This window comes from Haliotis rubra, unplaced genomic scaffold (genome assembly GCF_003918875.1).
Source record: "Haliotis rubra isolate DU_JTF1 unplaced genomic scaffold, ASM391887v1 Scf611, whole genome shotgun sequence".
Lineage (NCBI taxonomy): Eukaryota > Metazoa > Mollusca > Gastropoda > Lepetellida > Haliotidae > Haliotis > Haliotis rubra.
Genome location: NW_025767315.1, coordinates 254,132 through 269,735, shown reverse-complemented (window position 1 = coordinate 269,735; position 15,604 = coordinate 254,132). Strand labels below are relative to the sequence as shown.

Below are 15,604 nucleotides of genomic sequence, written 5' to 3'. Positions count from 1 at the left end.
AGCGGAGTAAAACAATACTCACTTACTCATTGTCGCTTCCATGCACAACAGTATGAGCACACATGCATTCTAGTACACACGTGTACCTGGACATTACATAGTATCAGTGTCCAGCAGTATCTGTGTCAACAGACACCCCTGAAGTCTCACAGTCCTCTCCGTGAAGACACACTCCAGAATCAGAGCAGTTCAGTTGAGTATCAGTAAACAGCCGTATCAGAACACAAGTATTATCAGTACACGAGTGTACCTGAACATTATAGTATCAATGCACCGCAGTACTGAACACTCGTGACGTGTCACTAAAATTACATTTGCTTATGTCTAGGGTTGCGTATTGCCAATTCTTTTGTATTGCAATATACGGTGATATTTTGGCGGATTGCAGTATTGGAATTATCGTGAAAGTGTAACACATGGGCTAAGATAATAAAATTTCCTTTATTTTCTTTTGAAACAATGCCACTGGCCACTGTCAGGACTCAGATGTGATTGTACAAGAGATCAAAATTGAAGACTTCGCACTAAAGTTTGGAACTCGAGAAAAGCGTCTTCAGCATGGTCTGCCATATTGGTTGGTTTATCCCTACAGCGAATGCTGGTTCCAATCTATTTTAATTATTTATATGGTTTAAAAGCCACACAAATGCAATTATATGACCAATAAACATCTCAAAATATTTAAGATATACTAATGTAAAGAAGATATAAATGTTATTAGTATGTTTGACTATTTTACGAGAATTAGCGATCAAGGTCATGGAGATTGCCGATCTTATCGGGTGAACCGGTTCGCGAAAAATGTACCGCAATATATCATGTTGTGAAGTTCGAATTGCAATATACCGGTTAACCGGTATTATCGTCCACCGCTACTTATGTCATTATCTTCTGTGTTCCTGTTCAAAGTTGTCTTTTATTGAGAACACCTTCTTCCTACAAACTAATAAGACACAATCAGTGTGAAATGCATACCTATTTCCCTGACAAGAATCTACAGCATTTCAATGATCCACAAGCTTGATATGTGCTATCGTGAACTCATCTGTCTTGCCGCACTCTCATTTGTTGTTAACAAAATACTGATAGTCATCACATAAAACATGTATATCATAATTAGCAACCATTATACACATATCTACTTAGGCGTCAATCTACAACGAAGTAGCTAAGTGACCGCAAAGTGGTTTTAAAGCGAGTTTTAAACTGACAATATCAAACTCTGCAGGACAATACAAGATAGGCATCAAAGCAGTGGAGCCTCTGTAGAAGTAAGACAAAATATCTGTTTGTGCTATTATGGCTACCCTCTTGGGCAATCGGGCGGCGGGTAGTGTGGTTAAAGCTTCACGCCGAAAACCCGTGTTCTTTCCCCACATGGCAATCAGTCACTGTCCCCGCCGAAAATCTGGAACTAAAAGCGGCGTAAAACCATATGCAATCTAACTTTAATCTAACCTTATGCACTTTGAGTAACCACAAAAATGGTTTTCATTGGCCCAATCAACCATTTTGCAAATCATGGAACGAGTCATTGACAAGTCACACCAAATGGAACGAGTCATTGACAAGTACACAACACCTGTCAATAGCAGGTATGGGTTCCACAAGATGAAGGGCATACTGAAACCTTAGGGTCCAATTAGCTTAGATATTTAAAACCAAATTTGACCCCAACATGATAGTTTTCTGTTGAATCCATGATTTGATCCTTAGCAAAGTGTGAACAGTATATAATGACACTCACTGAGAGCATTTTCAAGCTCGGAGCTTACAACATTCATGGCCTCGTGTTGAAAGAATTGTTTTGAAAAGACAATGGGGAGCATATGTTTTTAAATGTTAAAAAAAATAAAAACGAGACAAAGAAGAGTAGTAATCACAAACCGTAGCGAACATGTACTCGCCAAGCTCACCCTGAAGGTATGTATAGTCACTGGGTCGTGTTATGGAACAGGATCATATCTGAGTCAGGTTCATGGACGGTGGCTATTGGGTTGCATTCAGGAACAGGATCATATCTGAGTCAGGTTCATGGACGGTGGCTACTGGGTCGTGTTATGGAACAGGATCATATCTGAGTCAGGTTCATGGATGGTGGCTACTGGGTTGCATTCAGGAACAGGATCATATCTGAGTCAGGTTCATGGACGGTGGCTACTGGGTCGTGTTATGGAACAGGATCATATCTGAGTCAGGTTCATGGACGGTGGTTACTGGGTTGCATTCAGGAACAGGATCATATCTGAGTCAGGTTCATGGACGGTGGCAACTGGATCGTGTTATGGAACAGGATCATATCTGAGTCAGGTTCATGGACGGTGGCTACTGGGTCGTGTTATGGAACAGGATCATATCTGAGTCAGGTTCATGGACGGTGGCTACTGGCTCGTGTTATGGAACAGGATCATATCTGAGTCAGGTTCAGGGACGGTGGCTACTGGGTCGCATTCAGGAACAGGATCATATCTGAGTCAGGATCATGGACGGTGGCTACTGGGTTGCATTCAGGAACAGGATCATATCTGAGTCAGGTTCATGGATGGTGGCTTCTGAGTCGTGTTATGGAACAGGATCATATCTGAGTCAGGATCATGGACGGTGGCTACTGGGTCGTGTTATGGAACAGGATCATATCTGAGTCAGGTTTAGGGACGGTGGCTACTGGGTCGCATTCAGGAACAGGATCATATCTGAGTCAGGTTTATGGACGGTGGCTACTGGGTCGCATTCAGGAACAGGATCATATCTGAGTCAGGTTCAGCGACGGTGGCGACTGGGTTGCATTCAGGAACAGGGTCATATCTGAGTAAGGTTCAGGAACGGTGGCTACTGGGTCGTTTTATGGAACAGGATCATATCTGAGTCAGGTTCAGGCACGGTGGCTACTGGGTCGCATTCAGGAACAGGATCATATCTGAGACAGGTTCATGGACGGTGGCTACTGGGTCGTGTTATGGAACAGAATCGTTGTTGGGTAACTTCGAGTGACTTACCATCATCCATAATAGCATTTAGGGAATTAGCATTGTAGGAAGGATTGAGCAGAAATAGAAATAATGTGGTTGAGGAGTTTGTGGTTTGATCAACGTCATAGTTTCTCCCTCCATCAGTAGCTTTAAACCAGTGAAGGTCAGGATTAAAATTGATCTTCAGTAACCCATGCATGTCGTACGAGCCGATGAACGGGATCGGGTGGTCAGGCTCGCTGACTTGGTTGACACTACGTCATCGGTTTACTGCGCAGATCGATGATCATGCTGTTGATCACTGGGTTGTCTGGTCCAGATCCGATTATTTACAAATACATTGGTGCTAACGTTTTTGTGAAGATGTTTACCATTTTCAAAAACATGACGTCAATACTGATTTTCTTATATTTTCAAATGTTTCAAATAGTTTTGCTTTTTACGTCAAACGGGATTCATGTTTGAGGAAATTCAAGAGAGTGTCTATTTGCATCAAATATGCTATATACAAATGTTAAATATTCTTATTTCTTTTTCCTCACAGGTCCGGGTATGTATCAGGTTATCAGGTTTCTATGTCCTCAATGAAACCATGCACAACATTGTTCCAAACCCAACATTTTCTCGAAAATTCATTTGACTCCCTCACTAAAATACATACAATGCATGTTAAGTTAGACAGCTGATTTGGGGTGATCTCGATGCCTGAATCTGAGAGGGTGAGTTCGAATCCCGGTTGGGACTCAACCCAACAAAAGTACAAGAATCTGTACTGAGACAATATATTCCCAAGAATATCATATGATACATTTGACCACTTTCTAAATGGCATTGTGTATTCAATACATATGCGGGGGCGGTAGGGTAGCCTAATGGTTAAAGCGTTCGCTCATCACGCCGAAGACCCGGGTTCGATTCCCCACATGGGTACAATGAGTGAAGGCCATTTCTGGTGTCCCCCGCCATGATATAGCTGGAATATTGCTAAAGGCGGCGTAAAACTAAACTCACTCACTCAATACATGTACGATAATTATACGAGAGATGTTAATACACTGTACACCAATCAAATTGTTCAGTGTCCACCGGCGATCTTTTAACATGGCACGTTTCCTAATAAACTGATTTAGAGTTAAAAAGACACAGTCTTCAATATTGATACACAGTATAACAGAATCCTTAAGAGGAAATCAACAAGTCAGCTTCTTGCCATATGTACAATCGAAACCCATATGAGACTCAATCCCAAAATTACTAGATATAACACACAGCTCAGATATAACACATAGCCCAGATATAACATATAGCCCAGATATAACACATAGCCCAGATATAACATATAGCCCAGATATAACACATAACCAGATATAACACATAGCCCAGACATAACATATAGCCCAGATATAACACATAGCCCAGATATAACCTATAGCCATAGCCCAGATATAACACATAGCCCAGAAATAACACATAGCCCAGATATAACACACAGCCCAGATATAACGTATAGCCCAGATATAACACATAGCCAATATATAACACATAGCCCAGATATAACATATAGCCCAGATATAACACATAGCCCAGATATAACACATAGCCCAGATATAACACATAGCCTAGATATAACATATAGCCCAGATATAACACATAGCCCATATATAACACATAGCCAGATATAACACATATCCCAGATATAACATATAGCCCAGATATAACACGTAGCCAGATATAACACATAGCCCAGATATAACATATAGCCATAGCTGCATGCTAACGTTAGTAAATACGAATCGATGCACATGAGTGTCCTTTATGCGGATATTATTAAGACAACTTGGTGTCATGTTATCGTTACATCTCTATGAATAGTGTGGAAGTAACGCACAGAGATAATATGTTATCTGAAATGATAATGATAATCTGAAATAATAATGTATAACATCACACATGCCTTTCAGAAAATTGTTTTATGTACAGGGGCGGATACAGCTTTTTGAGAAGCGCACACTCTTGAGAAACGGGGTGTGCACACTTCATTTCCATGAGAGTTTCAATGGTCATTTAATACACTTTCAGGATAAAAAAGGGGGGGAGGGGGATGCGCACCCCTGGAAACATCCCCTTGCCCTCTCTCTCTCCCTGATCCGCCTGTGAATGTAACATGTTGATGGATGGGGCAGTACACAAATTACGATCAAGGCAAGTAGTTGTCAGACTTCCATTTCCGGGGATATGTGGCCGAGGGGGTTAGAGCCCTCGATTTGGGTGCTGGCGATTAGATGCCTTATTCTGAAAGTGTAGGTTAGAATCCTGCACGAGGCTAGAAAAAATACAATTGCTAAAATTTGTGCTTTACCGAGAAAATATAAGCCCAAATATAACATATAATGTATAGGCTATATGGTAAAGTTAGTAAATAGGAATTAATGAATCAAGGAAAGAAGATTAAAGAAGAGACCTCATTCAGTCGGCTCTTTTAAGTGACACACTATGTTCAGGGGAAGGTGGTTAAAGCGTTCGCTCGTCACGCCGATGTCCTGGGTTCGATTCCCACATGGGTAGAATGTGTGAAGCCCATTTCTGGTGTCCCCAGCCATGATATTCCTGAAAGCGGTGTCTCACTCACAAGGAAACAAAACAAAATGTTAAGACCTTTTAAACTCCACGGAGCTAATAACAAAGGACTGTTCTACTACTTGTTTCATATTAATTGAAACCGTGAGTCAATGTTCAACACTGATGAAATTTCCTGCGTGACGACAAACACATCAAAAAACGGGAAGGAGGAAGTATTTCAATCAGATAATTTGTGGGCTGTATGTTGGAGGGTTTGGGACCGCAAACCAGTGAAAGCCTTTTTCATCTTTACTTGGGACAGATCATGCGCTTGAGGTCACTGGCAGTTAATCTGATCAGCTCTGCGAATTGGTAAAGTAAGTACTAGTATGTTTAGGTCGTATATGATTCCGTTAATTATTGATTTATTATAAATACTTAAATTGTCGTTTTGTTTGAATAATTGTGAAGGTAAACTTTCACTACAGGGACATTAATTAATTGAGTGTCGGTCAAAAGTAGTCGGTCTCGACCTAGAAAATGAGACAAATGCAACTGTTTTTATGTTATATTTTTCTGCATACTTTCTGGTAATCTTAAGCAAATTGGTTTATGCCATGTTCCAGCCTCTCCCGATTCGGACTGTCTCACCCAGAAACAGTTATCTATATGTAACAGTGAATATGTCAAATTAGCTGATATTTTATATGACATATTTATGCAACTATTTTAAATCTATAAAGGTTATTTTTCTTTGATTTTCATTGAATTATTTGATATTTTTATGACATATTTATACAGCTATTTTAAATCTATTAAGGGTATTTTTCTTATGATTTTGACACGTTTTGTCTGTACTTTAATACAAGCAGTATTGTGAAAACAAACACCGAGAATGCGCCATATTCATTTAAGGGAATATGTCAAATAAAATTGTCGATTTTGAGGGATTTTGTAAAACCTCTAAGAATTTTGTGAAACCAACGAGGATCTAGTACTGTCCTGCGTTGACAGGATTTTATGTATTACATGTATGTATTATGAATTTTAACTAGGTTTAGTCACGATATTGATGGCTTATTGAAATATTACCGATGTAACTTTTAACTCACTCACTACCTTCACTTCACTCACTCACCACACTCACTCATACAAGGAGTAAGGATATACCCCGAAACATTGTGTTCTCTCATAATAAAGAAGTTAACATGCATTAAACTCTCTTCCTTATGTGTATAACTTCTAAATGCCATTCATAGACCTAACATCTGAAATGAAAAACATTAAAAGAACAGCCCTTTGAAGTTTAGAAGGTCTTAACATTAGTTTTGTTTGTTTGCTTGTGAGTGAGTGTGTGTAGTTTTACACCACTTTCAGCACTATTCCAGCAATATCACAGCTGGGGACACCATTTTACCCATGTGGGGGGAATCAAAAACGGGTTTCAGCGTGACGAGGGGCGCTTTAACCATTAGGCTACCCCACCGCCCCTTGTCTGCTTGAATTGATTGTGGCTATAGATATGAATACCCTATCATTCGTAACTCTTTACTTACAGGCTACTTACTGAACAGAGCCCCTGCACCAGTGATGGGCGCCATTACCTTTGTGCTTCTTGTAACTGGTATGTTGTCTGTACCAGTGTGTGTTTCATCATGCAGCTCATAAAGATTATATAACCTTACGGACGAAAGAAACGTCACCAAAATGACTATTTTTTTTCTTTTATCGTACACGTAGTGATTATTCATATCTGTAGTTCACACTTTCATCATCCAGAATGTTGTAAATCCATTAATCTTTCACATATGATTGTTAAATTTCCAAAATCTGAGTTTTGTGTGTGTGACCTGTTAAAAAAGCAAGGTGACGTTTCTTTTCGCCCGCGAGTTTATTTGACAAAGCGACATTAACGTTTCCTTAACGTAATATACTTTCACTGACACACTGACGTACTGATGAGGACGGATATTGTGTCCTGAAACTGTTCGTTTGAGAAGCCGCAGGGTGAGCGGGTTGTGCGGCAGACTTTGTGTGCTGGCGATCAGGTACCTGGCTTTGAGCGTATGGGTTCGAACCCGATAGGACTCAAACAAACGGAAATATTAGAATCTATACTTTATTGAGAAAGCGTAATCCCAAACATAGAATATGTTACATTTCACCACTTTCTAAATACCATTGTGTATTCATGGCTGCTTGACACTCCAACAAATCTGTTCCTTTCAAAAGCACTTTTGATATTTGACATTAGTCATAACAAATTAACTAATCGTTAATATTCTAATATAACTAAATGCATATACTCCCAAGGAGGCTAATGTTTCCTTTAACCGACATATGTCTATTTACTTTCACTGACACCAGCAGTTGCGGTGGAGGGAAGGATATTGTGTCCAGAAATCGGTCTGCTTGGGGCTCCCACAAACCTGACCTGCATAGAAGCAAGTAGAAGCCACTCCTTCATAACACCCAATGGACACACAGCAGGATCATGTAACACAACAGCTGGGTATTGCATAAACACTGGCAACTTCACAGCGTCTGTCATCAATACCACCTCCAGTGTTCTCACCATACCTGTCTTGTTGAAGTCACACGCTGGTACCTGGATGTGTAGCAGTGATGGCGATATGCCCGATCCTCCTAGCTGCCAGATGACTGTGGCAAGTAAGTAGACATCATGTACACGTGTTTGTTGTTGTTCAAGCTGCCCGATGACTGTGGCAAGTAAGTAGACATCATGTACATGTGTTTGTTGTTGTCCTGGCTGCCAGATGACTGTGGCAAGTAAGCAGACATCATGTACAGGTGTTTGTTGTTGTCCGTCCTGTCAGATGACTGTGGTAAGTAAGTAGACATCATGTACAGGTGTTTGTTGTTTTCCTGGCTGCCAGATGACTGGCAAGTGAGTGAGTGAGTTTAGTTTTATGCCACACTATTCCAGCTATATGGCGGCGGTCTGTAAATAATCGAGTCTGGAGCAGACAATCCAGTGATCAACAGCATGAGCATCGATCTGAGCAATTGGGAACCGATGACATGTGTCAACCAAGTCAGCGAGCCTGACCACCCGATCCCTTTAGTCGCCTTTTACGACAAGCATGGGTTACTGAAGATCAATATTCTAACCCGGATCTTCCCGGGTCCTGTGGCAAGGTAGACGTGTGTTTATTGATCTTCTACTAAGCATTGACACAATGTAGATACTCTTCATCAGCTGTATTCAGTATTAGGCTTGTACATATATGTGATGTTGTCATGTCAAGCTCTGAACACACATAGACACCCATCCGAACAACAGGAAGCTGCATGTAGTCTGAATAACAGGTACCTTTGTGTAAGAAATACAATGATAACTGCTGCTTCATTAAAGGATTGATAGTTATTTCTTTGCTTTGAAACAGCTGACTTCTATTTGCGTGATGAAACCCTAAAACAATCATTAAAAACACAGGTCGTAGTCACCACTGAGATTACAATCTAATAGTGATATCACTGTAACTATCTATGCTATGTTAAAGGCACGGCCGATTGTATATGCTGAATCCGACTATATCAGGAACATGTTCTTTGTTCACCGCAAACTGATAATCGTCCGGAATGGATGGGTTGATGACATGCTGTGATGGGATATGGGTGTGTTGATGTCAACGAGGTGGGTTGGGATATGGATGGGTTGATGTTGACGAGGTGTGATGGGATATGGATGGGTTGATTCATGCAGCATGGCCTGATGGATAAGGATGGTTTCGTGTTGACGTGGTGCGGATGGATATGGATGCGTTGATGAACGTGGTGCAGTTGAGATATGGATGCGTTGATGCAGACATGGTGCGTTGATGTCAACAAGGTGAGGATATGGATATGTTGATGTCAACGTGGTGTGAAGGATATGGATATGTTGATGTCAGCGTGGTGTGATGGGATATGGATGCGATGCTGTTGACATGAGGTGATAGGATATGGATATGTTAATGTCAACGTGGTGTGATGGGATATGGATGTTTTCATGTCGACGTGAGGTGATGGGATATGGGTGTGTTGATGGTGGCAAGGCGTGATGGGATATGGATGTGTTGATGTCAACGTGGTGTGATGGGATATGGAAGTGTTGATGGTGACGTGGTGTGATGGGGTATGGATGTGTTGATGGTGACGTGGTGTGATGGGGTATGGATGTGTTGATGGTGACGTGGTGTGATAGGATATGGATCTGTTGATGTACACATGGTGTTTTGATGTCAACGAGGTGTGAGAGGATATGGATGGGTTGATGTCAACGTGGTGTGAGGGGATATGGACTGGTTGATGTCAACGTGGTGTGATAGGATATGGATGGGTTCGTGTTGACGTGGCGTGATGGGATATGGATGGGTTGTGTTGTCGTGGTGTGGTGGGATATGGATGGGTTGATGTCAACGTGGTGTGAGGGGATATGGATGGGTTCGTGTTGACGTGGTGTGATGGGATATGGATGGGTTCGTGTTGACGTGGTGTGATGGGATATGGATGGGTTCGTGTTGACGTTGTGTGATGGGATATGGAAGGGTTCGTGTTGACGTTGCGTGATGGGATATGGATGGGTTCGTGTTGACGTGGTGTGGCGGGATATGGATGGGTTGATGTCAACGTAGTGTGATGGATATGGATGGGTTCGTGTTGACGTGGTGCGATGGGATATGGATGTATTGTCGAACGGTGCGATGGGATATGGATGCAGTTGATGGTGACGTGGTGTGATGGGGTATGGATGTGTTGATGGTGACGTGGTGATAGGATATGGACTCGCTGATGTACAACACATGGTGTGATGAGATATGGATGTGTTGATGACGATTTTGGATGGACATGGATGTTGATGCGTCAATATGGTGTGATGGAACATGGATGTGTTGATGGTGACGTGGTGTGATAGGATATACGGATTTGTTGATGGTGACGTGGTGCGATGGCATATGGATGTGTTGGTGTTGATATGGTGATGAGATATGGATGAATAATAGAACCAAGGCGGCTACAGACACGCATCACGTACATGCAGGTCACCTTATTACGCACAGCAATCTATTTCACCGCTTAACTTGACCCCAGCAGGCTAATGAATCAGCCACGTGTACCTCCACTGCAATCTTTACGGCTGGCGAAAACATTTGCTAACTGGACTTGATTTGTTACAGAATTCCCAGCATGCACTATAACAAGAAGGCAGAATGATGACAGTGACTTCACCGGGGACGAGGAAGTGGCGTTGAAGGTGAACGTAACTGGAGACTACTGTTCTGAGTCGGTCCAGTTTCAGTTGCAAACAGGAAACATTCAAACGGGTTGGAACAGCTCACAATGGACGGTGAACACAGATGTCATATTCAATCTGACTGAGTCCCACCTCGGGGAAGTGAAACTGGTCTTCATCTGTGGAGGATACAGACAAGCGTTACCATGTGAAGAGATTCAACAACTGAGTGAGTGTAATACAATTTGAATGTTGAACACAGGTTTAATTCATGGATGCTGATATTGGATAAGATGGTAGAATGATGACACATGGCATCACGTGGCTTGGCATGAAGCGATGTAAGGTAATGAAGGTGACGGAAGCTGAAAGGACGTGACATGACGTTACATGTCATGAGTCTGTCGGTGAAAGTAGTTAGTGACTGAATATGGTTTTACGCCGCTTTTAGCAATATTCCAGCAATATCACGGAGGGGAACACCATAAATGGGTTTCACACATTGTACCCATGTGGAAATCCAAAGAGGGTCTTCGGCGTGATGAGCGAACGTTTTAACCAATAGGGCTACCCCACCGCCCCTCGCTGAAAGTAATACCTTTGCAGTAATATGACGTGACGTGATGTGACGTTGCAGTAAGATTTCTTACATATAGTGTCAGTGCATGAATTCATGGATTCATGACGACGTTGTGTTAATGGATTGTTACATGAAATGAACCGACGTGATATGGCAGTGAAATGTAATTTGACCTGACATGGTGTGATGCGATATGATGTGGCGGCATATTTTGATGTGATGTGAGACAAGATAATATATTCAATGATAAGAAAAACGTGTACACTCTTTGCCTACGGAATCAGTTAGTTTGAGTTCACTGAGCCAAAGTTACTGACTAAGACGTCAATACATGGCGTTCCGTGACGTCATTGAAAGGTACGTCATTATCATTGGACAGTTGGTGTGAAACTGTAGAGATAGTGAGTAGTTTTGGTAGAGACCTGTAATTGTAACAGTCATTTGATACAGCAGTTAATGTGCGATCCCAGTTCATGTCAATAGAAAATGCATGACAGTCCTTCTTACTTTGCTCTTAGATACCAAATGATATGAAACAGTTCAACTCTCCTGGTATGCTGTTTCATGTATTGCCGACATTGTTTATATTCCCCTGATTGTAGTCAAAATGGCCAAAGGACAAAAGGGGCAAAATTGAAAAATTTAAATGGGCCAAAGAAAAGTCAAAAGGGTCAAAGAAAAGTCAAAAGGGTCATAGACTTAAGTGAAAAGGGCCGTAGATCAAATTCCAAAAAGAACATACTGTTTTATCATATTTGTATCAATATGTATACTAGGCACATAAGGATTCAAACGCAGAGATTAGTGACATGTATCCAACATGCATTCACGTGCCACGTTCCGTGACGTCAGTGGGTTCGTCCTTGAGACGTGCAATACGTTGTTGCACGTGCATTCCGGGAAAGAGAAACAGAGCAAATTAATGCCACACAATACCGTCACTTTGGAAAGCTCAACCCCTGCTCTTGCGATCGTTCAAAAAATTAAACGGCTATTGAAACGCATAGCATGTCAAGGCTCACGTCTGCACAACGTCATGAGGCCATTGGGATGGTTCGTGGGGGAATATCTCAACAAGTGGCTGCACATTTCCACTGCCACCGGAACACCATTTCTGCACTGGTGAGACGCTACCAGAACACAAATGACGTCATCGATCGGCCACGTTCCTGACGTCCACGTGTAACAACGCCAAGACAGGACATATGGATAAGGGTGACCCATCTTCGCCACAGGTTTCAGACTGCAGTGATGACTGCCCGAACCATCCCACGACTTCGCCGTATCCACCCCAACACAGTTCAACAACGTTTACGTCATCACGGGATCAGACCACGACGTCCCGCCATACGGCCTATCCTGACACAACGTCATCGACAAGCTCGCCGAATGTGGTGCCGAAATCATGTCCGCAGACCCTTGTTTTGGTGGAGAAATGTTGTTTTTACAGATGAGTCCAGGTTTAACATTTCCCATAGTGATTGACGTCAACGTGCCTATAGACGCGTGGGAGAACGTTATGCACAGGCCTGTGTCTTGGAGAGGAATCGCTTTGGTGGTAGTTCCGTGATGATTTGGGGTGGAATAACAGCACCCCAAAGAACTCCTTTGGTGATTGTTCAGGGCAACTTAACTGGTTTGGGCTATAGGGATCAGATTCTTCGACCTGTGGCAATTCCTTTTCTGCAACGTCATGGCCCTTGGTTAACATTCCAACAGGACAATGTCCGCCCTCATATGGCAAGGGTTGCTATGGATTTCTTGCAACACCACAACGTTGACTTACTCCCCGACAGAGCATGTTTGAGACGAGATGGATCGACGTCTACGCCGTCTTCCTCATCCGCCAAATAACGTCCTTGACCTTGCAACAGAACTTGAGAGAATCTGGCGTGACATCCCACAAGCCTTCCTTGCACGTTTGATAGGCTCTATGCATCGTCGATGCACTGCTGTTCTCACTGAGGATGGTGGACATACCCGTTATTGAGCTTGTGACATGGTCGTTTTACCCCTGTCCCGCTTGTGGACAATTGAATTGAAATTCTCCCGACTTGTTATGGTCTCATGATCCCTCCATTAAAGTTTATATGTACCTTTGACATTGTTATCGTACTTATTAACTGGGATAATATTTTGACAATGCACAGTTTCTTTATGTGGCTAGAATAGTAACACCAGTAATGATATATAGTGCGATCATCATACATTCGACTGTTCATATGTGATCAAAGATTATTCATAAGTGGTTCAACTCTTCATAATTCACATATTTTGAAAGTTCACTACAGACATCATCACTCCACACATCCTCATGCACATCAATCATTCCATTGACGCGGTGGGGCCATAGATCCGTGAACACAAGTTCAGGAGTGCAGCAGGGCTTAGTGCTTTGGCCCTTTTCATCTTTTCAATTTTGGCCTTTTTGTCCTTTTGTCCCTTTTGACCTGTTCTCATATTTCCTTAGTCACGTTCAACCCCTGCTGTTACCTGCTTACATTTCAGGGCTGGTGAAAACCTTTGACGACGACAGTACAAGTGGTAAAGGTATGTCACTGTCCATCCACTGCAGAAATAGTTGACATTAAACTGCCTGTTAAAATGTATAATCCATGCTCTTGATGGTGACTGAACATGAAGCATACAAGATAACAGGGTGGAAATAACTTTAAAATTGCTAGTGTACTTCCGGTACAGTGGCACATGTAAAATCACTTGCCCTGATAATTTGTCCACTATACTGGCCGATTTTCTTGTTGATTTGTTTTAGATAAACAACATAATTAACATGGGAAAGTCAACTGGACACCGGTACAGTCTAACAAACCAATTGCTTGCCCGACAGAAAACAAAAACCCCACTGGAATGGGGCGTCGTCCAGTGGGTTATTTCCACCCTGATAATCAGGCCTCGATAGTGGATCTATCACAAGAGGAAAGTAATGCAGTGTCGTAATATGACTTGACGTGATGACGTGCGCCAGGTGTAAATATTATATTCCTTTATATACATTTCAATTGTATGAACCGTTTGAGTGAGTGAGTGAGTGAGTGAGGAGGAGGTTAGTTGTATGCTGCACTCAGCAATATTCCAGCTAACTGGCGGCGGTCTGTAAATAATCGAGTCTGGACCAGACAATCAAGTGATCAACAGCATGACCATCGATCTGCGCAATTGGTAACGTATGACGCGTGTCATCCAAGTCAGCGAACCTTGACCACCCAACCCTGTTAGTCGCCTCCTTACGACAAGCATGGGTTACTGAAGATGAATATTCTAACCGGAACTTCACGTTTATGAACCGTTTGAAGCGGGACTCGATTATACGTTAAAACATCCTCCTTAAGTTTACAATGTAAAATAACGATGGGGTTATTTGCGTGATCACTGGACGGCAGGTGGTCGCAAAAATAGGTGAACAGTAATACGCCATTGGAAGCTCAGATCTCCCACACATGGAATATATTGTAACCAATTCTGTAGACGTTTCTGACAGATGTTTTTTGCAGAGGAATATTGCTGCCCACAGTTGTCATTGCCGGAACTGTAGGTGCCGTCGTGATCCTCATCAACGTCCTCGCTGTCATCGTATGTCTGCGGAGACATCATTGTCAGAACAAACAGCCACCTGTTGGTTACCTTGGCGCCGTATACGTCCCCGGCAGCGCAGCTTCTGACTACGGATATGCCACCGTCGATGATGTGGGTTGCGCAAGGGTCAATACCTACCCCAACTGTTGGCTAAGTCATAGATACATCATTTCTATACTGAACCCATCGCTCCTTTCCGTTCGTGGTAGCATCGGACTGTTGTACTACAGACAGATACTACAACCTGCACATACTGGAAGGAGACACACTTTGTGCTTACTGAGGAGTGGGTGAGTGAGTGAGTTAAACTTTTTCATAACATCGGCAATATTTCAGCCATATCGTGACGAGAAGAATTAATTGTATACACAGTAGTTAATGGCAGATTGTAAAAACCTGTCAACGAAGGACAGTAAAATAACTAGATTATCACAGATTCAAATTTAAAACTAGTAATTAGATGTAAAACAGTTTAACTATAGATGACAATACAATATAAAACAGGCTATATTTTGCCAACAACTGAAGGTAGATCACTATACTAGGGACCATCGGGACTTACAGTACATTTGCTTCCTGCATTGGCCCTAGCTGGATTTACATCATCCCGTCAGCTGTTAGCAAATGAGACAAATCTAGCCAAATAGTACAATTACATATATTCTA

The 15,604-nt window shown here is 42.2% G+C and overlaps 1 protein-coding gene across 1 annotated transcript; it reads left to right on the top strand.

Annotated features, from left to right (window-relative positions):
• Positions 1–5,791: 5,791 nt before the first annotated feature.
• On the top strand, positions 5,792–15,585 carry LOC124255904. The gene is made up of 7 exons (XM_046689851.1): positions 5,792–5,905; positions 7,087–7,152; positions 7,896–8,198; positions 10,709–10,993; positions 13,853–13,894; positions 14,877–15,049; positions 15,553–15,585. The coding sequence occupies exons 2-7, from the start codon at positions 7,119–7,121 to the stop codon at positions 15,583–15,585; spliced, it is 870 nt and encodes a 289-aa protein (XP_046545807.1). The 5' UTR covers positions 5,792–5,905; positions 7,087–7,118.
• The last annotated feature ends 19 nt before the right edge of the window (positions 15,586–15,604 follow it).

Coding starts and splice junctions, on each gene's coding strand:
- LOC124255904 (XM_046689851.1), top strand. CDS start 7,119: ATGGGCGCCATTACCTTTGTGCTTCTTGTAACTG. Junction 7,153..7,895: donor CTTTGTGCTTCTTGTAACTG/GTATGTTGTCTG, acceptor CACTGACACCAG/CAGTTGCGGTGGAGGGAAGG. Junction 10,994..13,852: donor TGAAGAGATTCAACAACTGA/GTGAGTGTAATA, acceptor CTTACATTTCAG/GGCTGGTGAAAACCTTTGAC.